We start from the raw sequence: 26,004 nt of genomic DNA, 5'->3' as shown, positions 1-26,004 counted from the left end.
AGTAGAGAAGGAACTGAGGGCAATTTACCTGTGCAGCCCTATATAGCCTCAGAAGGGGGCCCGAGGAAGCATAGGGTGCATATGCAGGCAAACAGGCACTACTACCAAAAATCTCTGATTAAAGGTACAGGGAGTGAGAGCACACTAGAAGTGGAGTACCAATAGGGACACACATCGCAACAAACTTCAGTTACTGCACAAGGTGAGTAACCTCTCCTTGATGAATGTTTGGTCATCAGAAACCCAGTTCTAAGCATTATACTCATCTAAGCAAAGGATAGAAATGGATCCTGTGAGCTACACTTCTGATCAAAACTCACCAACATTGCTCACATGCTGAACACTCAGAATGAGCAATATTCAGATCGGGAATTATCTGTAGAAATTATTTGGCAAACCATTTAAAAGGATAATCAGTTTGGAGAAAATTGCATGTTGCTCACTGATCGTTTTTGAAAAGAAAAGCCTTGATCACTCAAATTATTGGCTGTGAATTACTTTCTCAGCTCTAGATTTAGGGTATTGTAGTGAACTGGCTAGTGTGTATGCGTTCCCCTGCCCTGGACTGGAAGGAATCAGAATTGCTAAGAGATGTAGCACAGATATTATGTTGTTAAATGCTGTTGGAGATTCTCCTTTAACTCCAGTGTTTCATGCATTTGGGGCAGCAAACTTGCTCGTGGCTAGTTCTTTCAGAACAGGAGCATTTGGGTTCTGTCCCCTACTTTCACCACCATTATCAGAATGGCCACAGTGAGCATTGTAGTGACAACCGTGAAGTCCATAGGTTGCTATGGGTTTGCAGTGGGATTTGAACTCCAGTGAGATTCCAGACACTTGAGGGGTTTTTTTTGGACTAGAAGAATACGTAATTAACTGTGTATGTATGTGTACCGCTGCCCTCTGCAGAATGAAATGTAAACTACTCATCTGTGTGTCTTAGACCCTATACCGCTAATAAAGAATCTCCTTTTGCTTGAGAAGCAGAGGTCTCTGTAGCTGGTGTGCAGGAGGATTATGGAGATCTCTTTCCATTCATTTCAAAATAAAAAACATGTTCATCATAGTGACAAATGTGAAGCTCTAGGATTATTATTTGTCACAGTATTTTTTTTCAGGGGCGGCTCCAGGCACCAGCGCTCCAAGCGTGTGCCTGGGGCGGCAGGCCGTGGGGGGCAGCCTGCCGGTCATCATGAGGGTGGCAGTCAGGCTGCCTTCAGCGGCACACCAGCAGGAGGTCCACTGGTCCCGTGGCTTTGGCAGCAATTCGGCAGTGCGTACATCGAAGGCACGGGACCGGTGGACCTCCCGCAGGCTTGCTGCCGAAAGCCACCTGACTGCTGTGCCTGGGGCGGCGAAATACATAGAGCCGCCCTGGTTTTATTGAATATGTTCTGAATCTATTTGAGCCAAATTCAACCCTGATGTAACTCCATCAGCTTCAGTGTAATTACACAAGGGCTTAATTTGGCCCTTTCTGAGTTTAGATAATGAGCTGATAGCCACAACATCTTGCCCTTGCCCTGACTGTCCCCTGCTCTCTCGTTAGTTATGTTCCAGCAGTGTCTGCCTGGGGGAAGGGGGGCTGGAGGGAGGGAGGTGGTGCTAGAAATCTCATTGAAACAGTGAGGTGCATAGGAAAATACATTCTTTATTATTCTTCTGTAACAACAAGCCAGAAATATAATATACCTTTAAAAAGCTTCTGTCTCGTGCCAAATAAACTCTGTTCAACCATTTTAGAAAACCATGTCGCTCTCCCTCAAACCTTAACAGAAGAAAAGAAATTGCCCAAGCCATCTGCTCCCCGCAGGCAATGGGCCTGCCTGCACCACACCGAGGAGAGGTGTTTCTGCGTGTGCCTGCTTGCCCATGGGGAGCACATTTACAGAGTGTACCCATGTGGACTAAGGAACTGACTGTTCTGCACTGCAGGGCCTGCCTGCACAGGAGGGACATGTTTCCTGGGGTTTACAAAGAGAAGCCCATCTCCTAGCTGTGAGTGGTTGCAGAGGAGGAGCCCACTTCCCAGATACACCCCCGAGGAGGCCTTTTCCTGAGCACATGAACATGGCTGGGCCACGCTGTGGGCCAGGTGTGTTCTCCTCCATCAAGAGAGCCTATTTTCTAGCTACACTGGAGGACCATGTTCCCCAGATGTGCCTGGTGGCAATGGAGAAGCCCATTCCCAGCTGCACAAGAGAAGCAAGTTTTGCAGATGTGCCAGGTCACAGTTGAAAAGCCTGTTTCCGAGCTGTGGTGTATGTTGGGTCCTTCCTGAGTGGCCCTGTTGCACTGTTCAGCATGGAGGAGATCGCCATTCCTGGGTTTCAGTAGCCCATTGTCCTCCCAAGTATTTGCATTTGCATTTCATGGGTACCAAGCAGTGTCCACCCCTCACTTTTCTCAACAACCTTCTGTTTTCATCCCTCACCTTCCTCCTCCTTTCCTGAGTGGGTTTCTAAACTGGGAAGTCCCCGTATCAGGGCCAAGGTGAACCCAGCCTGCTGTTCGCCAGACCCTTTGCCATACCACTGAGAAACAAGAGGAAATGAGGTTCGAGGCCACACTCAAACCCGCAACAGAAGAAAGAAAATGTTATCAGCAACAAAGGAAACTTTGTTGAGGAAAAGGGGGCAGGTGGGGATTTTTCTCCTCTCCCCTATCCGTTATCCCACTCCCTACACACACATACACCCCATTTGCTTTGTGCAATTGTTTCATCAGTATTTGTTACAAGTAAAATAGACATCTATAAATATACAGCTCTGACTCAAGTCCCATTTCAAGTATGATTGCGGAGTCCAGTATGCTATGGTGATAAGTTCCTGGGGTGGGGAGTCTGGATCCAGCAGGCAGAGTTGAGTCCTGGCTTGCTGGGAATATGGAGCAGCAGCAACATGCATGCTGGCAGGAGAAGTCTGTAGCGCACCAGTTCTGCCCCTCGAAGCGGGCTACAGCTGAAGCATAATCAGGTGGGTTGAGAGGAGAGTCCATTCTCCACTCATGGCATTTCCCCTCGACCTCCCACACGCAGCACATAGAATGGGTGTGTAGAAGGTACTTCTCCCATTCTCACTTGTGCAGCAGCCTCCCTTCCCTTTCATGCAGAACATTCTCCTCTGTCCTGGTCATCACTAGACAAATGGGAAATAGTTTTACTCCTGTCTGCAGTTATCCCATCTCTTTGGATCTGGTGGCGCTGGACCAGTAGGAGGATTTTTGCCACTCCAAGCTGTCTGAGAGTACTTGGTAGTGTTCCTGTTCATTGGTATGACAGCTGGACTGACAGTGAAAGGGTTGAGAAGAAATGTGTGGTGTTTCCACTGGAATCCAGCAGCAGCTAGAGGGAAGGGCTGCAGATCATCTGAAGGCAGCAGGATACAATAGGAGAGGAAAGGCATTGACATGACCTGGCTCTGCCCAGCTGCTGTGATTGCTGGACTCTACACCTGGCTTACCAGAGAATTACCCTGCAAATCTGAGCCGGCTGCCAGATCATTTCAGGATGCCAAGGATCACACCAGACACAAACAGTGCGGCTGCAAGACCTCTGGTGTCATCTTCCTGTCCCAGGAATACCCACTATGACGGGTTAGAACAGGTTACCATGGCAATGTGCGCTCTCCCCTGGAGACAGCACTTTATCCCACTTCCAATGACACAAAATGAGTCCTTGTGGTGGCTTTTTTTTTTTTTTTGTCAGTTTCGAAAGAGATGAGGCTTATGAGGCTCAGCAGGTTTTAAAATCGGGCCTGGGAAAAGTTAGCCTAGGTGACAGATACAGTGGATGCACTGTGAATGTGTGTATGTGTGTGTCAATGAGCACATACATGTATATGTTTGCATGTTAGCCAATTTTTGTGTGTCTATCCTTATATTTGTATGAGGTAGGGGTTGCATGTATGAGTGACTGTGAACACATCTGTGTCACTGGACTGTGTGGTGACCATGGCACCCACCTCTTTGAATCCCTCTGCTAGTTCCCTTTTTATTGCATCAAGTTCCAGCATTCTGCTCTCACCTTCAAAGGCCCAGCATAAATAACTCTGCCCCTCTCTACTTAGCACCTTGCCTTCCCCCCCACAACTCTGCCAGTGATGCCAGCTGTCACCCTGTTTATCTGCTTCACCCACAGCCACCTCCAGGCTGTTTTGCATGCTGCCTCTATACATGGAACACACTTCCCCAGCTGGTCAGCAAGTTTCTATTTTCAGTGCCTCCTGAGGACTTGCTTTATCCTAGATGTCTGTAGGACACTTGCAGATTGAGGCTTCCCATTAGTCATCCACCCATTCTGTTTATCTTATAAAATTATAAAATAAATACAAAGCCACACTTCACCTTTTTGTGCTGTGCACAAGTCTTCATTGAGTAACACTGGAATCTTAAGGCTGTTGTCTCTGTCCTTTCTCTCCTACTCTTCCCTACATCTTTGCACCATCTCTGAGATATCTTTGTTAGCCCCTCAGGACTGGTTGCCTGTACTGGGAGGTGCCTAGCACACTTTTAGGTGCTCCAGAGTAGGAATGTAGCGATACACATAGGTATGCAAGTGAGTAAATGTGTGCATATGGCTATGTTTGTATGCACATGTGGGGAATTGGCATGTGTGCATTGGGGTATATTTATATATGCATGGAGTGATCCGTGTGTGTGCACATAGCTATTTGTATGTACGTGTAGGTGATAAATGTGTATGCATGTTGGTGTGTGGTGTTTGTCAAGGTGAGCGGATGGAGTCTATGTGCACAGATCTTAGGGTAGATGTGTCTTTCCAGCATTCAAAGTGAGAAGGGGAATCTCCCTTCTTTTCCTATTGTAACCATCTAGGACCTTCTATCTCTCCCAATATTCTCTTGGCCAAGTTTTCCTCAGCGCACAGGAGATGGGGAGTAGCTCACTGTCCTGTAACACCAATGACTCCACCAATGAGACTTAGACACTTGCTCTGATGTCTTGGTTAATATACAAGAAGCTTCTTCAGCACAGTTGGCTGCTCTTTGTGGTTGCAGAAGGCTCTGCAGTGCTGTGTGGGATGTAGGGGGAAGTGGGGACTGAAGCTGAGAGGAGGGTGTCAGGATGCCAGGGGCTCCTGGAAGGTGTTGGCTGCCCTTGCTGTGCATATCCAAGGGGGCTCTGTGCAAGGATGAGGCATGGCAAGCACTTGAGGTCTGACTATAATTTATTGACTTGGTGGGGCATGAGGGTGAAGGGGTGCCAAAGGGCCTGATGCAGAGGAATGAAATTTAGAGCCAGATGTCCTAAAACCCAGAAGCATCTTGCACTAATTGGATGAGTGGAGTGATAGCACAGTCTGTCCATCTGTCTGGGAAGATGGATTGTGGGAGGACACAGGCCTCAGTGCTCTCAGGTACCCTGCTCACTTCTGCCCTTGCCTTCCAAGAAGAGTTTCATGCCACAGAGGAGATTTGCTTTTGTTCTTCATGTTCACCCTCTGTGTCACCCATTAGTGGCTGCCTCTTCTTCAGCTCTCGGTGGTACTTGGCCATGAGGGATGCATAGATACAGCCGTAAGCTGCTGCCACCACCATCATGATACACACGATGCCACACACCACCCCAGCTATGATCACAGTGCCAATGGCTCGGCGCACACTGACAGGCCGGTATCTCTGTTTCTGGGGACACCCCACGCTCGGCTCCACTTCAGGTTCTGGCCCTGACTTGGATTTTGAAGGAGTCGGGCTTCCTTTAGTGCATGGTGGGCCAGAATTGTCCAGCACAGTGGAGCCGTTCTCATCCTCCAGCTGCGAACAGTAGTTGAACATCTCCATGGGGACCATTCGCATGTCCTTCCCCCGCAGCTCCTTGGGCAGCGTACACGCCAACTGGTCAATCTTTCCTCCTGTCCCAACAGAGAAAAAAGGGATGATTCGCAGCTCGGTGTCAGGCAGGGCCTGGTTCAGTGCAGTGAGCTATGTCAGTACATTGTTGTGGTTCAGCTTTTAAATACACAGGGCTAGATTCTCAGCTGGTGTAAATCAGTGTAACTTACACTAGCTGAGGATCTGGCCCACAGAAGCCACAAAATACAAAGGTCTGGATCCCCAAGTGACCATAACTAAGCCTTATCATACCTAAGGGATTATAATCTGGTCTCTCTTGCACAAGTGCTCAGTGGAGTGTGGGAGAGGATGCAGGGAACCTTTCCATACTCCAAGAGGCAGCCAGAATCCAGCACCTTGTGTTCCCAGAGTGTAAGAGTGAGAAGGGGGTGGGTGGAGTCAGAGCATGCCAGCCCTGTCCCCATTCACTTTCACAGTGGTAAGGGGTTCACAGACAGTGGCGGGGAAGCAGATACTATTAAAATGGTGCATCAGCGGCTGCCCCTACATTTGGTCATCCATTAACCTTGGAGACATTGTCTGTCTGCCTCCGCACACTGCGGGCAGAATGGCTTCAGCAACTGCCACTGGTTGTGATCTCCCTCCACCACCCTTTAGGTGGGTAGGGCTTTAGTAGCTACACTCTAGCCCGAGGGGTGCATAGATAGTATTTGGTAATGATTTATACCTTCCAGCTAAGGCTATTGAAATGCGTTAAAAACACGAATTAACTAATCCTCACAAAGCCCTTTAAGGTATGAAGGTCAGTGTTGTTAGCCCCTTTTTACATACGGGGAGAATGGGGCACAAAAAGACAAAGTAATTTCCTAAGATGAAACTGCAAGTCAGTGACAGAACTCAAATGAGAACCCAGGGCCTAAAACTCCCAGTCCCATATTCTCACTAGTTGACACTTCCCTCCATACATTTAGCAATCTATGCTAATGCAGGTGATTCACTGTGTTTGTGCAATTTCCTTTGAAAGAAAAACCAGAATGCTCTCTAGCTGCTTCTCTTGTTCTGTGGTGTGAGTCAAATTCAGAAAACAAGTCAAAAAAGTCAAAAAGAAAAAGAGGAACCAGTGTGCCTTTGTCTGTGCTCACATTAATGCATATGCCAGGGGTGGCCAAACTGTGGCTCACAAGCCACATGTGGTTCTTTCACCATTAAAGTGCGGCTCCCAGAGTCTCCTCTGCCAGACTTGGGGCAGGGGAGTTGAGGAGCTCTGCCTGGTAGTGAGGTAGGGGCTTCTACCCAGTGGGGAGGGGGGGTCTGGGAACTTCAGCCCCAGCAGGCGCCTCCCATAGGACTAAAGTCCCGAGCCCCAGCAAGTGTGCCCTTGTTCTCGAACTTCTGAAGATTGTCATATGCGGCTCAGAGGGTCAGTACATTTGGCAACCCCTGGCATATGCCAAACTGCAGCCTTGTAATTGCACAGTCATGTAATCTCTTCCCAGTATGGTTATCTGAGATCAGTAGAGGTAACATGGCTCTTGCCATGCTGATAAGTTGAGGCCTACTCGTACTCTCAGTGGCTTCAAAGAGAGCAGGGTCATGCCTTTGGTGTTGTCACAATATGTAGTGTTTCTCTTAAACAACTTAAACAAGTTCCAGCACTTGGAGTCATGTGATTCAGAGAGAATTTCAGCTTTTATTCCTCAGTGTTGCAGATAAATGCTTTAAAACGTAAACCCTATAGGTTCCAACATCAGAAGGCAAATAAAAAGGTCTCCAAATCAATTTTTTTTAATTTTAAAAAACCTTATTTTTAAAGCCAATCATGTTTTTTGGGGCCTAACTCATGATTTTGGATTGGCAATAATTGTGTGGCAGTATACCACCTTCAAACATCAACATTTCTGATATTTGCTTTAGTGGAGGGAAAACTGAAGCTTTACCAACAGTCTTGTTTTTAGTTATTCCAGCACAAGGAAGTGGGCTGGAGGACTATTTTTAAGCATTAAAAGCACCTTTTTTTCAAACTCATAACTAAAAATTTCAAGCTTTTTAAGCAAGTTCTCCCCTCCCAAAAAAAAATCCACCTTTGGGTTTTGGAGCAAGTATGAGAAATAGCATCTGAAAAGAAGGTTTTAGAATGCAAGCAACTTCTCAGTAATAACTGTAGCATTACTACATTGTAGCATAGCACAGCATTATAGTACTAACCTTCTTCTCTTTGGCCAAGATCTAGAATTTAGGTCAGCCTGATCTGTCTTTCTTATCTCTGTCTGTCTACCTCTCTTCTCCACTGCAAAGCTTAGCAGTCAATCTGTCACCCTATGATTGGATCCCCTCCCCATGGCACCTACCTCGATAAGAGAACCATTCCATCCAGTATTTGAAGTCTCTCAGGTTGCAGTCACATTCCCAGGGATTATCCCCAACCTGGAGCTGCTGCAGGCTGACTAATGGTTCAAAGGTCACCCTGTCTAGGCTCTGTAGGCGGTTAGACCTGAGGGAGAGCAAGCGGAGAGCTGGGAGGTCATCGAAGATTCCTGAGGGTATCTGAGCAAGGCCATTGATGGATAGGTCTAGCTGGCGCAGTAGGACCATCTGCTGCAGAAGGTCCTTGTCCAGGGTCCTGATACTGTTGTTCCTCAGCTGTAGTTCAGTGAGGTTCCCTAGGTCACTGAAGATGTTCTGGGGCAGCTGGTCCAAGAAGTTGTTGGAAAGGTCCAGTCTCTGTAGGGCAGAGAGATTGGAAAAGACTGGTCCTGGCAGTGTGCTTAGCTTGTTGTTGAGGAAGAGGAAGATTCTGGTGTTTGTAGGAATGTCTGAGGGGATGGATGAGAGGCCCAAGCCGCTACAGTCCACTTCCAGACTGCCACTGTTACACTTGCAGGAGGAAGGGCAAGTGAAGAGGGAGTCTGCTGCACACAGAGAGAGCCAATAGGCAAGCACTAGTGGGTAAGAAGCAGAGAGGAGAGAGAGTGTGTGTGTTAGAACAGTGGTTATCCCTCTTTAAGGCTTCATCCATGTTTAATACAGTTAAGGCTACAGTATGAGCACAATGGAATTCTTCACTGCTGTTCCCTGCAGTAAAATGAACTTTCTGTCAGATGTACCCTGACATTGCTATCTATGTCCCTGGCAGCATGAGCTTGCTCTCAGTCTTTTGCAAGCTAGTGGTTTTTTTTGAACTGCCAGGGCTGGTGAGTAAACATCCCTGCAGTTGCACTAGAAAGGTCAGCGTGTCCCAGAGGGCTTTGCTGCCTAATGTGAGGACACTCCACAGAGTTAGACTAGAATGGAGCATAGCATGATGGGAGACGTGGCCTGAGCTAAAGAACGACTCTCTCAAAATAGAGGGGTTTGTGATGGAGGGTTGGCATGTTTTTAAAAAGCCACTTTGCTCAGAAATGAACACCTTAACATTTTTTTCTGATCAGCCCAATTCCCTTAGAATGTGATGGGTTATGGCTAAAGTTGGATTCAAACCCAGCCCCTGCAGCTGAGCCCTGCCCCACAAACTCTAGGGAAGCTGGGATATGGTGCTGAATTTCATGACCAGATAATGGTTCTTGAGGTTTAGTAAGGCCAAAGAAGTCTAGATTTGAGAGAGTCCGGGTATAGATCCAAACTTTGTAGCTGTTCGTTATCCCTTAGATGGGCCAGACCTAACCCCTGGATCCATACAATCCCTAACCTTGGGTAAGCTCAGCTCCAAATCCACACTTTGCAGCTTGGGCCCATATCAAGTGGTGTCCCAGTAAGATGTAAAAGTGCCCAACAGTCTCTCTAACCTGCTGGATGCTCTGCATTTGGCAGTGCTGTCAAAATGTCTTCTGAAAACCACAAACACAGACCCACCTGCCTTTGCTAACCTGAGTCTGTCAAACTTTGCAATGCTCCCCAAACCACCTGTTAGAACTCAGAAAAAATGCAGGATTAGCTGATGAAGATGTGAGTGTTGAGAAGGGTGTGGGAGGCTGAGCCCTGGCATGTGGTGTCTCACAGGTAAGATTTAACCTTGGCTAGGCCAGGTGGGAGAAGGGAAGAGGGCACTGAACTATGTCTCTAGGGGTTCGAGTATGAACAAAGTTATTCCTCAGTTATATCTGCCATCTGTATTGCTGGTCACATTGGTCTGGAGGGGCAACCATTTCACTCATTTGTATGGACCTTGTGGATGTGTAGGGGCTATAGTACTTCAACCCCTGTGGGAAACTAGCAGCCTCAAAATTACCACTTCATCCAACATAGCACCAGCAACAGGAGAACAAGCTTTCCACCTCATACTGGGAGAGTGGGGGGTTTGCAGCTGTGCTTCAGTACTGAGCTCTCATATTCATTGTAACTCCTTTCCCAGAAGGTATCTTCCGAGCAGGAAGTCACTCCACCTCCCTCAATGTTTTCATGGGCTGCAAGTAGAGCATTTGACCAAAACACAGTTAGGCTTATCCCTACTTCATACCCAGTCTCCTCCTCTTCACTTTGCCTTGTAGAAGTCAACGGCATTTGGTGGCTTTAGATCAAGGGTAGCCAATAGGTGGATCACGGGCCAAATCTGGGTTGCCAGATGCTTTAGAACAAACCCCATAATCTTTTTATTTACATAGTATTATCATTATTGTTATTTTTTCTGAAGTCTGGACCTTGACCAAGAAATTTGGATCTTGACAAAAAATAATCGACTATCCCGGCTTTAGATTAATTCTTCTGTTCAATATTAAAGTAGCTAAATCTCAGATAGTGGCCTTATAGTCCTACCATGGATTGTCTTCCATAGATTGGAAACCAGAATCTCGTATCCTGTCTGCCTTCCTGCTTCTTTTTGTAGGGACCAACTTCCAGAACAAATTGTTTCTTAGCCCCAAGGAACGCCTGGAAAGTACATCTTGGGAGAGGTAGCTGGTAGAAGCAGATGTTTTGGAGAAGCTGGGACAGAAGCAGCTGTGAGCTCCCTCTACTATCACACTCTTACCCCATTCTTTTGGAGTTTATTATGTCCTACAATCCATTTTGGATATTGACTTGGTTTATATCTATGATATCCCATTCCCCAGTAATAGGGCCAAATCCTGTTGTCCTTGCTCAGGTTTTATTCAGTCCTTTTGGAATTCAAATTCCCATTGACTCTAGTGGGAGTTTGCCAGACAGTGGACTGAGCGAAGACTGACGTAAGGGCTCCAGGATTTGGCTCATAGGCAGGGCAGCTTCTTGAAGCACCAGAGGATGAAGCGAGAAGGGTGCAGAGGGAATGTCCCAGATTTTGTTTTCTCAGGCTGTATCTCATGATTCCTTCAGAGGTTTTTCCTCTCTCAATCAAGTGAGATTGTCTACCTAGGCCTAGGACATACCAGTCAGAGCCCTGCTTGTCCCAGCTCTCCCTAAGGAGGAAAATGGATCACTGGGGCCAAACTGAAGGAAGATCTTTATCCTAAATCCCCAATGCGTTCCTAGCAAGCAAAGGTTGGGGTCAAATAGCACAGAGACTCTCCCTCAGGTGCCATGAAAGCAGATCCTGTCCTTTGCATTGGCACAGTGGCAGTGCTCTCTGGCTGGATGATATTTAATTCCTCTTGGAATATGTCTCTCTCTTGTTGCAGAATGGGACTTGAAAGAATAAAAGAGTTAGAGAGGGGAAGAGAGAGACATGAGTCACTCAAATGTCCCTGATTTTTCCTGGATGCTTGACAGAAGTAGAGTATTAATAATAGATTGACAGCTCTGATGATGAGATAACACTTAGCCTCTTTGTATAGAGAGAAAGGCCAGAACATCCAGGTAATACTATACAGGTGATGCTCTGTTCAGGGCTTGTCTCTCCAAATACCTACCCTCTATTGGCCCCCGACTGAGCTGCTCTGGGATTCTGCCATCAGAGCTGGCCCCGGCTGGCAGAAGCAATGTGTCAGACAGCCAGGTGTGATTGTGTTCAGGAAATTGATTTACTCCCGGTCTCTGTGCTGATGCAGGGTTTGCCAAAAAGAGAGGCTCCTCATTGCCCCCTGGAAACATGAACACCAACACTGTCCATTTTACTGAAATAGCAGTAAGGCAGAGGTCTGGTTCCATTTTCCATCCCCTTGAAGGATGTGTCTGTTCTGGGTATGGATTGAGATCTGGAAACTCATCTCACGATGAGCGCCCAGCCTCACACTAAGAGAAGCAGGGATGTGGTAGACAAAACATCAAGCTTTCTTTCAGCCAGCGTAGTTCAGAGCAACACTGCAGCAGTATGAGTGGAATGTACTCTCATCTTAGGGAAAGATGATGTTACTTTGTGGGGTGTTCAGTGACCCTGGTAGGTGGCAGAAAGCTGAGCCAGGAGTATCAGATTAGGTCAGGGCTCAGTAACATTCCCAGTAAATAATTTATATAGCAATCTAGTTGGTGCGGATGGATTGCAAAAATGGTCTTCTACAGAGAAGGAAATAATTCTCTCACCTTCTTACAGTAGCAGACCTAGGTCAGAATTTTAGGTGTGGGACTATAAGCCTGTGTGACTGCCCGTGTTCTCATTAGTGAGGGACATTTTGTAAAGGGCCTCTCTTTCCTTTACTGTGATTACCAGACTGTTCATTGAAATGCAGACACCCTCCCTCCCTGCAGTCCTAATGCTGCTGCTTCAGAGCGCTCTCGAGGCACGTGTTCCACACAACAGAGCAGCTGCCCCAGCATGGATCCTTCAGTAGGAAGATGAATGAGCTAAAATGTTAATTTACCAGCAGTGAGTGGGATGGAGAGTTGGGATGAGGGTCCGTTATTCTTCTTTGATTTGTCAACATGTGGCAGTGCCCCAGTGATAGAATCACTGCTCAGTTCTTATACTAGCTCAGATCTACACCACCTTCCTCCCCGAAGAGCCAGCAGCCCTGCTCCACAACCCAGGTACTAGTCAGGATCACAAAGAGAAGGGAGGAGAAATCTGCTCTTTACAAGGTCTGAAGCTGACAAATGTTGTGTGTGACCCTTGGGCAGTAGCTGTGCTCTGGTGCCCATCCCTCTGTCTCTCCCCAGCCAGACCCAGTCCAATGGCAAATCAGAAACACTTGTTACAGACCCTCCCACCTTAAACTCATCTTGAGCGTTATAGGCTCTCACAGCCAGCCTGGCCATTCACTCAGAGTCTTGTGATCTGGGAACTAGCTCAGACTTCTCAATACTTAGCTACTCCACACCCTTCCCTTGTAGCAATCTATTTTCTCTCCTGTCCCCTGAGACACAGGGGCACCATACTTAGCACCTGATCTCTGAAATGGTCAGTACTTACAGCAGGTCTGTCGCCATCTCATGGAAAACCTGTTCCTCCACCAGTGGCTAGCGCTCCCAGACAGCATTATGGGCACTGTTTTCTCCAGCGTGGCTTCCTGTCCTCCAGCCAGCCTGGCACACGTTCTCACAGGATGGAGGAGCAATCTGGGCGCCCTACCTGTCAGATCCTTAAAGGAAAAGCAGAAGCACATGGTTCTCAGCTCTCTAGGGACTGGAGGAGATAGGGACAGGCTCCAGGGTTCTGTTTCCCTCCCCAGTTATGTTTCACCTTTGGGAGTGTTTTAGAGCATAAAGGTGCAAAGCGAGAGGAAGGATGATGGTTAATTCAGTTTGGAACACTTTGTTAAAATCAGAGTCTGTTCACTAGAGTGCTGAGTTGACCGGTCTTGGAAAGTCTGGGGTGAATGTACTAGCAAACCTTAAAAAGAACAGGGGTACTTGTGGCACCTTAGAGACTAACAAATTTATTTAAGCTTTCGTGGGCTACAGCCCCATTTCATCGGATGCATAGCTAGCGAACCTTATCCCACACTAAAGGTCAGTGTTGTGGATTGCTGAGGTGACATGGCAAGAGCAATAATCCTCAGCTCCTTCCCTCTGATCACACACATGCTGATACCAACTGTGCACCGTCTGTGACACAGATTTGAAGTGGTATAGGCACTGGGGGTGGCTGCCAAGCTGCCTTTCACCCTTGCAAATGCACCCTCTCTGTTTGGAGGTAAAACAGATGTAACGTCTCTGGTGGGGATGTATATAACACAGCTCATTAGCATGGGGATTTCAGACTGCAGCAGATGCAGGAGCCAAAGAGCAAGTGAGCAGAATAGGAGCCTCATAGCAGAAGGTACGACTAGGAATTAGAGGGAGGAAAGGGGAGGAATTATGTCTCAATTAGAAGAAAAATGCTCTTCCTAATCAGAAACCCACAGACGATAAACTCTCCCCTGACAATAAGTGACTATGACAACAGGTCCCCCCCATCCTCTCCCTTCCCTCTGAATAAAGACAAGCAGGGAAGGGAAGATGGAAGCTCTGCAGACCCTTCAGTTCCTCTTCCTACTCTTTCAAGTATCAGCAAGGGGATATTTTCGAACAGTCACACCAGGGGTTAGCTGGGCAAATTCCCACCAACGTACAGGAGACTTGCATGGCTGAACATCCCCCCTACCCCCCTCCACCTCCCTCCGGAGGGCTCTGGCGATGCCCCTAGCCTTTATTTTTAGTTGTGCACAATGCACTCATCAGGTCATCTTCTCCCTGCACACATGCCTCAAATCCATTTGCCTGTACCCCCCAGTGACTGATTTATTTTCAAGGGCAAGCAAACCACCAGGAGATATTTTAATTATTGTCTCAGGAAGAGGAGTGAGCAGATTTAGTGCCCGGGCTGGTAGATCTTGTGAGGCTATTGTAGATAATCATATCAGAATGCCAATGCACAAGATGCATTAACAGCAACAATGCCAAAAAGCCTCCCCACACCACCCCACAGCTGAGCTGGACTATCTTGCCTACAGTCTGTAGCTGAAGGAAAAGCTGAAAAATAGCTGCCCCCATTCCATATGTTTGCTTGCTGGGTTTAGAGAGGTGCTTTCACACCATCTGTAGCCATGGCTCTGTCTTAAATACAGCCTCAGAAATCCCTTGGTCTGTCTCGCTTTCTCAGTGGGAACAGTGAAAAGACAGGAGCACTTACCTGGAGGGGCTTTGCCCACAGCCGCTTCCACCCGACTCCCTGGGCACTGTCCAATTGCAGTCTCTTCTCTCTCCCTCCTTGACTTCAACTCCCAGCCAACAGGCTCTCTCTGTGTCCTATTTAACTCCCTACACCACAGGAACAAACGGCAGACTAAAGCTGACAGCCACAGAGACTTATGCGGCTGCTGGATAGCTGGTGTTGATCAGTTTCAAATCCTGTTGTTGTGTGTTCCTGTCCTCCCTTAGGCAGCAGGGGATGCTTGCCGCTCTCTCTCTCTCATTCCCCTTCTCTCCATCTAACTTTTCCTGTGTTGTAGAGCGCTCTGATCCTAGCCTGTTGGTTTGTTAACACACATCTGTATCACCTGACTCAGCTCCAACAAAGGGCGCTAAGCTTTAAAAACCTTCCTGGTTGCTTGCTGACCCCCTCCCATCAATTTCTTAGGTGACATTTTCACCCCACACGATCTCCCCTGCAATCATTCCTCGCCAGCCCAGTGCCCAGTACCTTGTGAGGGCTCCAAGCAATGTTGACAGCACCTGAGTGCTAGGACAGTGATGGAGTGGGTGTCTTTGGCCCTGCTTTCCTCTGCTCTGGCATGGAGCATCCAGTGCAGGTGTTAAATTCTGGTATGTCACAGGCTCTTCTTCCAATGATACATTGACTAGGCTCAAGCACACCATGTGGGGTGGGAGACAGATGTGTAGAAATGAACTCTTTCCCTGGGGATAGCATTTTTTGCGGTGTCTAGTGATTAACACCTGTTCAGCGTTTAATTTTTCTCTCCTGTACTGCAACATACACAAGAATGGCTGTGCCTATATGCACATATGACTATGTAAAGACAAATGACATACTTACCCCTGCATGCGCATGTGATGTAAACATGCACCAGGAGCCTGCCTGTAAACATACCTAAATGCACTCATATGCCACTTACGTTAGTATGTGCATTTGTGCACAAACATCCATTCGTGGCATGTGACATAAACAGGTGGGTGCATACACAGGCAGAAACACCAAAACTTTTGTGCACACACCTGCAAATAAACTCACACACAGCCATCTGCGGTCCTGTACATGTGTGCAGACACATGCACACTTATGTATGATTACAAATATGGCCTACAGAGGCAAAAGCACACACATACATGTATGCACATGTACACATACTCCTGAATGACATGTGACCCATATTCATACACACCCATGTCTTGTACACATAGCTGCATTCTGGCACCCAAAATATGCCTTCATAGTGCGCTGTCTCACTCAAGCGGCAAGCAACCACGAGGGGCTCATCCAGTAACCAGGGATCAGCCAGTCATGAGTAGCCCAGCTAATTCCCATATGTCTGGGGTTAGAGGAGCCACTATGGCAGCTCTATGCCACCCTGAGATTCCACTCCACAAGGGAAATCCTCAAATGGCTGGATCTGCCAACTTTTAGGCTGTTTTGCATCATGGGACTCAAACCCCTAGTGCTCCAGAGACCTGGAGTCACTGTATCCTGGGCGCCTACTGGACGCTCTCTGGTTCCTGGGACACAGTGTCCACTGGATGTCCTGTGGTCTCTAGGACACTGTATTCAGAGCCCAGTGGATGCCCTGTGATCATTATGGCCCTTGTGTCCAATGCATTCTTCCATACACTTGAAATTCAGCACTTTCCAAATTCAGTGACAGTGCCCCAGACAGCCTGTGGAGCAAGGGATATGTTTTTTCTTTGTGCCTTTTGACAGAGCAGACCAAGGGGCAACGTGTTTAGTTTCAGCTCAAGGCCACAGAGTGAGTCAATCTACCACCGGCCTCATGTTACAATTCCCCAAAATGCACTGAGCTGAAGCCCCACTCTGGCATTCAGTCTACCACTTGGGCTCCCTGTGGAGCTCCTTCCATCCTGATTAGCTCCCTTGGGGAACTGAAAAGCTATTGAGTTGTTAGATAACCCTAAAGCTATAGAACATTTCACTTTAATTGCTCCTGCAGCTGTTGTCAGACATCCTGATGTATAAAAGCTACAGCAGGGACTACCACTGCCCCTCCCCTCCCCTCTTTCAGTTCTGTACTGGCGACTGGCACAGTATCACTTAAAAACCTTGTGTTTGAGCTGAATCAAAACCTTCCAGAAATAGGGTCCCAAAGAGCATATTGTGAGGGTGAGGAGAATCTCTATGGGCCCTGCTTTCTGCCTCCACATGTTGTTTCGGCAATTCTATGTCTTCTATCCAAGGCTACCCACACGCTTTACAAACGTTCATTACTATTGCTATTTATCATGGAGTTAATCAGCTACGGGCATGATTTTCTGAAGTACCTGCAGCTCCTGTTGACCTTCCAATTAGAGTGGTGGGTGTTCAGCATGTCTGAAAATCAGGCCTGAGCCCTGCTAGAAGAGTACCAGAGATAGATAGATGAATAGCATTATCCCTATTTCACAGATAGGGATACTGAGTCACCAAATGGTCAAGTGGCTTGCCAAAGGTGTCGCCGGAATCAGAAGTATAGCCCAGGAATCCCTTGCTTTAACCAGTAGTCACAGTCCTTTCCTCTAACCCTTAGGTCACAGATCCAACATCAGGCCCCTCAAACAGCCTGCAGCTCTGGGGGTGTGGGGAATGTCTGTTAGGGAAGTGTAGCTAATAGAGGCTACAGCAGTTGCCAGCAATAAATTAAAGGAAGTGTGCACGCAGATATATGCACAGCCGCTGATGCGTGATAGGAAAGTCTGACTCCAGGGCTAAATTGCTTTAGCCTTTATCTGGAATCCAGCAGGGTTAGGGAATGACTGTAAGATGCTTTAAGGGAGATTATCTTTTTTCCCTCTCCCTCTGTAGGGGAGGCTGTTATTGCTAAGATTCTTGTTTCACTGCAATCTGAGACCCACCCAAAGGCTGGTACCCCCATGTACAGTGATTAGAGCATATAGTGTTATTTCTACACAACCTCAGTTATCCCTAGAGGGTAAGAGTCTGGACACCAGGAGTGGGCGGAGGCAGAGACCATGTGGGCTGATTAAAACCATTTAAAAAACATGTTAAACAACTGGCTGATGAATCCTAGGTGGGTCCATTTGTCCCTGAACAGCACCCGGGGTAGGAAGGTGACATGAGTGTGAAACCATCGGTATCATCCCAAGAGACCCGGGCAAAGGCTGCAAAAAATTGACCATGAGCAGTCATATTTTTAAGCTTATTTGCTCCTGCCATGGCCACTCCCATTTTGTTTATTAGGATTTATTTCTGTGCATTACAATAGCACTCCGACGTCCCAGCCAAGATCAGAGCCCCACTGTGCTAGGCACTTTTCAGACGCATAGTAAGAGACAGTCCCTGTCCCAAAAAGCTTACAGTCTGTCTATCCTGGGGCTTGTTTTCTATGAACTTTCATTGCTTTAACACACATAAATTGGATGATAAACTTTCGCACTCAAATACTCCTGGAAAGCTGCTTGTACGTTCACACCAGAAACCTGATTATGGAAGATAGTCATCCAATAAGGGAAGTAAAACACCACCCTGTAGCTTCTATTGGTCCATCACAGCTAAGCAGCCCATAGCCGTCCAATAGCAGAATTGATGAAAAATTCCATTGAATAATCTCAAGAAAATCGTGCTCCATTTGCAGACATTTTGCAAACAGAAAAAAGGTGGAATCTGTCAGATCAGTTATGTGTTAGGAATTGAACACACTTCCCTACTCCCAAGTTTGTGTCTGCTGATGTCAGAAAGCTACCTGTGAATTCCCAGCAGCTAGGCTCGGCTGAAGCATAACCATGGTTATTGGCTCAGTGAAGCACGGCATTGGGGAACGAGAATGAATATTTGGCATGTCTGTAGCACTTGCCAGCCAAGGCTCTTCAAGTGTTTTACAAACATTCATGAATTCCGCCTCACAGCATCGGCGTGAGACAGGACGCCACTATCCCTAGTTTACAGGTGGGGAAACTAAGCACAAATAAGTTGAGGCCTAAATTTCCAAACATGATCACAAATTTTAGCTGCCTTAAATATGGGCTGTCCAGCTTGGGCCATTTGATTTTCAGAGGTACTGAGCACCTGCAGCTCCCACTGAAATCATGTAGAGTGAAGAGTGACACTTTGGGCATTGAAAACATGAGGCACCCGCAAGGTAGTGGATGCCCTTGAAAATGTAGGGCTAAGTGACTTGCCCAAGGTCTCCCAGGGAGCCCACAACAGAGCCAGGGCTAGAACCGAGAGCTCCTGAGTCTCAGTCCTGGGCTTTAACTAGGAAAGCATTATTTGTATCACCGCCCTCAAAAAACAAAAACAAAAACCAGCTCACAGCATCTGAGTGTCAGAGACTGCAGAAACTGGGGAGAGTCGAGATATTAAAATTCAAGGAGCCTGAAGAAAAGGCACAGGGCAACTGGAGAAGGAGAAGATGTAGAGTGGCTGAAGAGAACTAGGGATGCATGGTGCAGCTTAAGGAAGCAGGTCCAGAGGTGGGGAGATTGGGGATGTCTAACTCCGGAGTGACACAAGAGGCCCAGAGCAGCAGCAAAAGGAGAGGAAGGGGGCTATTGACAGGGAGCAATCCAACCATGTATCCACCAGCATTTCCTCAGGGTAAGGTTGAATACTACAGGTCACATGTACATTTCCTGTAGTGAGAGGGAGGCAGCTGAGAAGGGGAGCGGGAGAGAGGGTCAGGGAAGAGACACACAAGCAGGTTACCTGGCTTCCTTCCCTTCTGCACTGAGTGCAGAGGAGCACTATGGCTCTTCTCCCTCAGAGGAAAATTAATAACAGTGCGGCAGGCAGGGGGATTCCATCTGAGGCTGGAGATATCATTTTCTGATCCAAACAGGAACAGTTGCATGTGGGTGGCAGCTTGTCACCAGGCCTGCCAGTTCTAATCCAAATCCTGATTTCTCTCTCTCTCTCAGTTGTGGAGGGAAGAGCCTTCTCTACCGCAGCTTTAATTTCCTGCAGAGGTTAATCCCATGGTCAGCAGTGGCTCAGGCCTTTAATCCTTCTGTCCAGGCTCATGACAGAAGGATTGCATCCACTCTGAGCTCAGCAGGCATGATGGAGACAGAGGATTGCTCCATCTCCCCTCCCCACACCCTGGCTGTGCCCCTTAATCTGCTGGAGTTTAAAATGCTCCTCCCTTGACTCTTGTAAAGCCCCCCCCCAGCCCCACCCCCAGTCTGAGGTTAGGTCAGTGTCATGTGCCCTGTGGGAGGAGCGGATGTTACTTTAGAATCCTGGTTCTGATGCTTTCACATGTCACAGAGAAAGGCATTTTCCACATTCTCATCTGGCTGGCACTCAAGGACCCAGGGCCTAGAAAGAGAGTTGTCCCTTCCTCAGTGACATGCCAGGAACCTAGGGGTAGAGAATGGCCCTACACCTACAACAAGGAAGTCCTCAGATGCAGCCTTAAGATCCCCTTTGTGCCTTGAGACATCCAGGTTTCAAAATGCTGGCTTTAGTCTCAAGGTTAAAACACAGGCACTCTTGGTTCACTGCCCTGCGCTCAGAGCATTAGGCCACACCTCTCCCCAATGGGACATTCTCCAGTGTAGGAGAATCTCCCACAGTGGCTGCTGGCACACCACCTGGCTTGAAGACAGATAAAGAAATTAACATGTCAACACCTGCCAGTCCTTATTAAATCATACATGGGCCCAGGTACTTCCAGCATTAACCTCCCTGCCCAAGCCACCTAGTGCTGTGCCTTGTGAACAGAGTAGCTTCAGGCAGAAAACCTCTCTGATTCTGGAACACAAACTACCCCCCTGCTGACCAAACCAGAGCCTGCCTGCCTAGCGCTCTCTCAGAGTTATAGCGCTCTAGCCACCTCCTTCCACAGTCTGTCTGCTGAAAGCGACAAGGGCCACCAGCTCAGAATGGTGTCATGAGTAGCCTTACTGGCTCTTGACTGCTTCTGTCACTTTCACTCCTGGGAGCAGATCTACCTCTTGGTAGCGAACCTTGTGAGTTAAGAATCACTGCCACACAAGCTGTTGAGTTAGCGCTTCATTCCTACTCATCCCCACCCAGTCCAACTGGCTGCACTTCTCCTGGCTGCCATCCAGTTGGAATCAGAGCATCAGCTGCATGAATAGTCATGAGCTGCTTTGCCAGGCAGGGGATTCAGGAGCTACAGAAATATTGTGGGAGAAGGAAAAGGCCTCACTGGAGTCCTGAACATGGCTTACCATCAAAAGCAAAGCTACTGGGGCTTATGCCCCCATAGTGATCAAATGTCCAGTGTCACATACACAGTGATGTGGCATAGTGAGAGATATAAGCAGTGATAATTCAGTCCTGCTCCCATCCTAAAGGGAGCTGTAACCCAGTGCACTCCCCACTGCCAGCAAAAATCCCAACAAAAGCCTGAGCCTGGTGCTTACATTTTACTAAATTTACATTGAACTTTGAAAAAGACCTTTTGCCAATTCCTTTTTCTGCATCAGTTAGTTGCATGGATTTGCGTCACGTGGTTACGCTCTGTGTTTCACGGTCAAGGTAAGCCCGAAGCATCTCCCTCACCATCATCCCCCAGCAGACTCCACAGGCTATATTCCAGAGCAATGCCTGGAATGTCCATGTAGCACGTGGGTGATGCACATCACAGGCTGCTGCTCCAGAAAGGTGACTGGGGATCATCAGGATAGGGCTGTGTGTGTGTGTGTGTGTGTGTGTGTGTGTGTGTGTGTGTGTGTGTGTGTGTGTGTGTGTGTGTGTGTGTGTGTGTGTGTGTGTGTGTGTCACAGAGCAGCGCTTTAGAACATTGCTCGCGACTCAGCAAGGCTGGGTGATATATGACACTGCCCAGGGCTTCACAATGGCCCCTGGCACCCAGCTAAACTGGGCTGTGGATCTGCAAAATGTCTTTTTTCCCCCCTCTCTCTCTCTCTCCATGTTCTGTGTGAATTTAGTGCTTGTGAAAGTTTCCAGATTGACAGCTCTGGAGACTGAAGCCTTATTTGTGGGGTTTTTTCAGCCACAGAACAGGTACGTGTACAGCCATGTTCAGAGCCTGCCAAAATAATTGAACACAAATGTTCCAAAACTCAAGGCCCAGTCTGCCACCAAAGCAACAGCAGCAGCACACACCAGGCACCCCAAGAGCAGACAGCCTCTCTGACAGTGGGGAAAGAGATCCAAGCCAAGATCCCACTGACAACCCTCCACTAGAGCCAGCACATCACCCCGGTAGTCCATCCCTACTTCCAGAGGGCACGACATGGGAAAGGAGTTCCCCTGACCTGTCTGTGGGATGAGACAGAGTGGGCTGGGCTGGGCTGGGCTGGGCTGGGCAGGGCAATCTCACCCCTGCGCCCAGTGCATGGCTCCATTGGCCCCCTTCTCCTCTGCTCCTGAAGTGATAACAGCCTTTGTGTGCATCCAACTAATGTTGCTAGTCCTGTCACTCAAGCTGTGCTGCAGGGCTGAAGGTTGGGGGTTAAATCCTACGAGTGATTTATGCTGGGGGTGGGACTATTAATACATTTGTACATCAGATTTTTTTTCTTTTCTCCTTGTAAAAAAATCTAGGAACTTGCACGTTTTTAAAACCATTTGGGTTGCAAAGTCAAGTACTGCGCAGTTAGGAAATGCCAAAGTTAAGGTTGTAGGCAGTGTAGTTGTAGTTGTGCTGGTCACAGAGTATTAGAAAGACAAGGTGGGTGAGGTAATGTCTATTATTGGACTGTGAGAGAGACAAGGTTGTCCAGCAATTCACTGGGGACTGGGATAAGAGTCAGACCAGAATTTAAGCACCTAATCAGCATCTTGTAAGAAAACATGGCCTGTGGAGGCAAGGAATTGGCTCTTTTTGAAACAGCAACAAGTAAATATGGAGAGGCCTTTAAGTCCTCATTTCTATCCCAAAACTCCACTCTTGTGTACGTGAACCCCTTTTATGATATCCCAGTCCTGATCCTCTCCCTGACTATCCTGAGGCTGTTTCCTGAATCTCTCAGCTCTGGCATTATCACCACCACACCTAGCCAGCCAGCCCCCTCTCACTACCAATCCTGCCCCCTGAACCTCCCACCACAATTTTCCAGTCCTGCAGAGCCCAGAAAATACTTAACTGTCATCCTAAAAGAACATTTGAAAAGCAAGACAAAGGGCTGAAAGCCTGAGTGGCTCATTAAGATATCAGAGCTGCTAATTCACCTCACTAGCAAGTAGCAGGCACATCTGTTGGAAGCAGGGACATCACTGCAGTCTGCGTGTGGAAAATTATTAGGGCTTTTTCCCCTCTCCCCCAAAACACCTTTTCCCAGGATTTACCTTTAACTGCCCCAGGTGAATGATGTTCACTTATGGAGCCCGCACTATTGGCAGGCAGGGAGACAGCTCCCTCAGGCCCTTCATTCATCTGGAATAATTCACTAGCAAACAATGCTCACCCATAGCAGTCACAGGAAAATCCAGTCCCCCGAAATGAACCCTAGTGATAAAACCCCAGGGAAAAGTGGTCTGAAATTCTGATGAGACCTAAGAGAATAAAAATGTCCCTTGTCTTGTGACAAATCTATATGTGCCTTCAAAGGTGACCGCATCATTAAATGCCCCCTTCCTGTGAGTTGCTTGTGTAATAGCATTCTGGACGACAGCTGCTCCAACTCATATCAAAATGGGCCCCTCTTAATTTTTCCTCCAGATCCTTGAGTGGCAAGAACAGTCCCAGCCAGCAAAGCAATGTTATTTACGCCTAGCTGTAACATTAAAATTAGAGAATCAGAACAGTACATTTGAATATCCAAAACTGTGGGGCGGCTTGGATCCAGATCCAGATTCTGATCTCATTACTGTAATGAACTGAAGTGGCGCCCCCAGATCCAGGTATCCCCAAACCAGGGGGACATTCAGCTCAGTGTCCAGGGGTGGGTCTGACCTTTTCTCTCTCTAATTAAAATAAGCTGCAGTGACAGTAACAGGCCGGATATGAAATGTAAGCATTGTGGCAGAGTGCTGTGTAACATACATGTGCATGTCTCCTTGTACCTGCACACATACATGTTCCACCTTTTGAGGCAGGATCAGGAGAAAGTTTCACATTCAGCTCTCTCAAGGCCTCCTTCATCTGCACCCCTTGCTCCCAGGCAGATCCACCCAAAGGAATGAGCCTGAAAAAGGCTGCAAATCTCTCTCCACCCTTCTCTCTCCTTCCTGCAGCAGGATACCCTCATACAGGTTCACAAATCTCTCAGCTCAGCCGCTGGGGACTCTTAAGAGAACTCTGGCTCTATTTTTGGCTCCTCTTGTGACATAAGTTCCTTGAGTTCACGCCCTGTGACAGGGTTTTCCTGCAGTACTTTGTGGGTAGAAGACACACAAATAAAAACAAACCTAAGAGAAAGTGCCCTACCACATAAGGTTTGTTTACTGGAGCCTGAACTTCATATGGACCGGTCCTTAGACAACACCTCCATCAGCTTCCAGTTTGCATTTTATACAGTCCCTTCAAAGGCAGCTCAGTCCAGAAACATTCCCTGAAACCTCCACAGGCAAGACCAGTGGCACCCCTCGTTTCAGACCCACCCCTTATTGTCCTGGATGGGAAGACAGTATTTTGTGGTGCTTATCCAGTACATATTGGTCCTAGCACGAAGTACATAGGATCAGCGCTGTACTCAGATTTGAGCTGCTCACGCTGTAGACAAGATTTCTATGCTGTTCCTGGCTGACGAGTGCTACTTCCAGTCCCCCACACCCTGAACTGAATTAAAACTGGTACCATACGTCCCTGGGGCAGAATCTGCAGTTCTGTCTTGTCAGTAAAACGGCTGCCCTGTTGCTTCACATTGCTAGGCTGTCTCAGCAGTACCTTGTCACAGGCAGTTCTGTCACTGCCTGTGAACCCCCTCCCTGTGGCAGCAAGTGCTCTGTGAACAGAAGATGGCAGTGGGAAAAAGCCCACTGCAAGATTTCAAATAGTTGGGCACAAATATGTAAGAGAGACACCTCTACTTACTGTTCTCTGCCTGGAACAGAGCCTCTTCCACGTTCTCCAGCTCCTTCGATAAACCCCCTGACGAGTCCCAAAGCAAATCCAGTGGAAGCTATCAACAGCCGGGCGAGCGCTCAATGGACTCTAGTGGGCATCAGCTCCCTGCTCCCTGCAGGGTGCCAAGATGCTAGCAGTGCCCGAAGTGCAGAGAAGAAGAAAGGTTAGACGGCAGCATGTAAAAGAGATTGTAATCCTCTGTAAATACTAAATAGGGGGAGAAAGAGAGGGAGAGCGAAAGAGGGAGGGAGAGACAGAGCGCCATGGAGTGACAGCTGGGGGTACATCTGCGAAGACAGCAGTGCGTGCACACACACACACAAGTGCATGCACACGCTGTGTAAAGGAATCAGCCAGCCAAGCGGGCAGAATCCACTCAGAAATGCCCAAATGTGCAGAGACAGGAAGATTTTAATTCCTCTCAACTCAGCCTCAAGAGAAAGCAATTGCTTTTGTCTCCCACCCAGCTCCCCCTGTCTGCTGAATGGAATATATGGGCTTGGAAGGCAGGAGGAGAACTCCCTTCAGCCCTGTTAAGGCAGGCTGAAGTCATCGGGACCAGGTTCCTGGGAGGAACCCGTGGGCTGAGCTGCCTCCTCCCCTTTCCCCTATCATAATAAAGCTACAGTGAAAGGAGAGGTGAAGGAGCCAAGTCTTTGTGTCTGCTAGTTTCTCAACAGAGATTTGGACAGCATGGAGTCATGAAAGGGACAGTCTGGAGAAAGCCTGGGGACTAGCCACAAAATAACCATCCCCATGGGGAGTCCAGAGAGCGGGGAAGGGGCAGGAGGCAGCACCTTAAGACAAACCCTTACAATGGGCTGGATAAAGGGCAGTCAGCTGCAGCAGTTGTGTTGAGCCGCTTGAGAGCAGCAGGGAGCACTGGGCTATTGTAAAGCTTGAGTAGGAGAGGAACATGCATGTTCTGGCATTATCTTCCCTAGGAGCATGCAGAAGAAAAATAGAAAAACTTGAGGACTGGGACTGTGGGGAGCTGACTGGTCTAGAAAGCAGCCTGGATTTTCACAATGCTCCATTCTGGTTTGGGACTGCAGAGGGAAGGAGCTTGGTCATCAGCTCGTGCGTCCCAGGCCAAACCTTCCCCTCAGTTACACCACTGTAATGCCACCTTGACACCACTGAACTCAGCAGAGTTACTTGGCCTTTACAAGGGTGCGAATGAGACCAGAATCCATCCAATTGGATCCGAGTCTTTCCAGTGCATCCTGGGCACTGGCCCATAA

The 26,004-nt window shown here is 48.0% G+C and overlaps 2 protein-coding genes across 3 annotated transcripts in view; one reads left to right on the top strand and one right to left on the bottom strand.

The window, feature by feature from the left end:
* Positions 1-26,004, top strand: part of CACNA2D4 (calcium voltage-gated channel auxiliary subunit alpha2delta 4) — a 163,665-nt gene that overhangs the window by 98,013 nt on the left and 39,648 nt on the right. The gene's annotated exons all lie outside the window — the stretch shown is intronic.
* On the bottom strand, positions 1,646-24,842 carry LRTM2 (leucine rich repeats and transmembrane domains 2). Of its 2 annotated transcripts, none has more exons than XM_050920980.1 (4): positions 24,728-24,842; positions 13,066-13,234; positions 8,159-8,749; positions 1,646-5,869 (listed from the first exon to the last, which is right to left on the bottom strand). In XM_050920980.1, the coding sequence occupies exons 2-4, from the start codon at positions 13,130-13,132 to the stop codon at positions 5,415-5,417; spliced, it is 1,113 nt and encodes a 370-aa protein (XP_050776937.1). In that variant the 5' UTR covers positions 13,133-13,234; positions 24,728-24,842; the 3' UTR covers positions 1,646-5,414. The 2 variants fall into 2 exon arrangements, with proteins under 2 accessions (XP_050776937.1, XP_050776942.1); XM_050920985.1 differs by lacking the exon at positions 24,728-24,842 and adding an exon at positions 14,767-14,845.

Source organism: Gopherus flavomarginatus, chromosome 1, assembly GCF_025201925.1.
Source record: "Gopherus flavomarginatus isolate rGopFla2 chromosome 1, rGopFla2.mat.asm, whole genome shotgun sequence".
NCBI classification, from domain to species: domain Eukaryota; kingdom Metazoa; phylum Chordata; order Testudines; family Testudinidae; genus Gopherus; species Gopherus flavomarginatus.
The sequence above is the reverse complement of the archived record's forward strand: the minus strand, read 5'-3'. Positions and strand labels throughout refer to the sequence as shown.

Excerpts from the sequence above, each read along its gene's own strand:
- LRTM2 (XM_050920980.1), bottom strand. The coding sequence starts at position 13,132 with ATGCTGTCTGGGAGCGCTAGCCACTGGTGGAGGAACAGGTTTTCCATG. Across the intron at positions 8,750-13,065 it reads GAGATGGCGACAGACCTGCT|TGCTTGCCTATTGGCTCTCT; the intron begins GTAAGTACTGAC and ends CTTACCCACTAG. Across the intron at positions 5,870-8,158 it reads GGAATGGTTCTCTTATCGAG|GAGGAAAGATTGACCAGTTG; the intron begins GTAGGTGCCATG and ends CTGTTGGGACAG.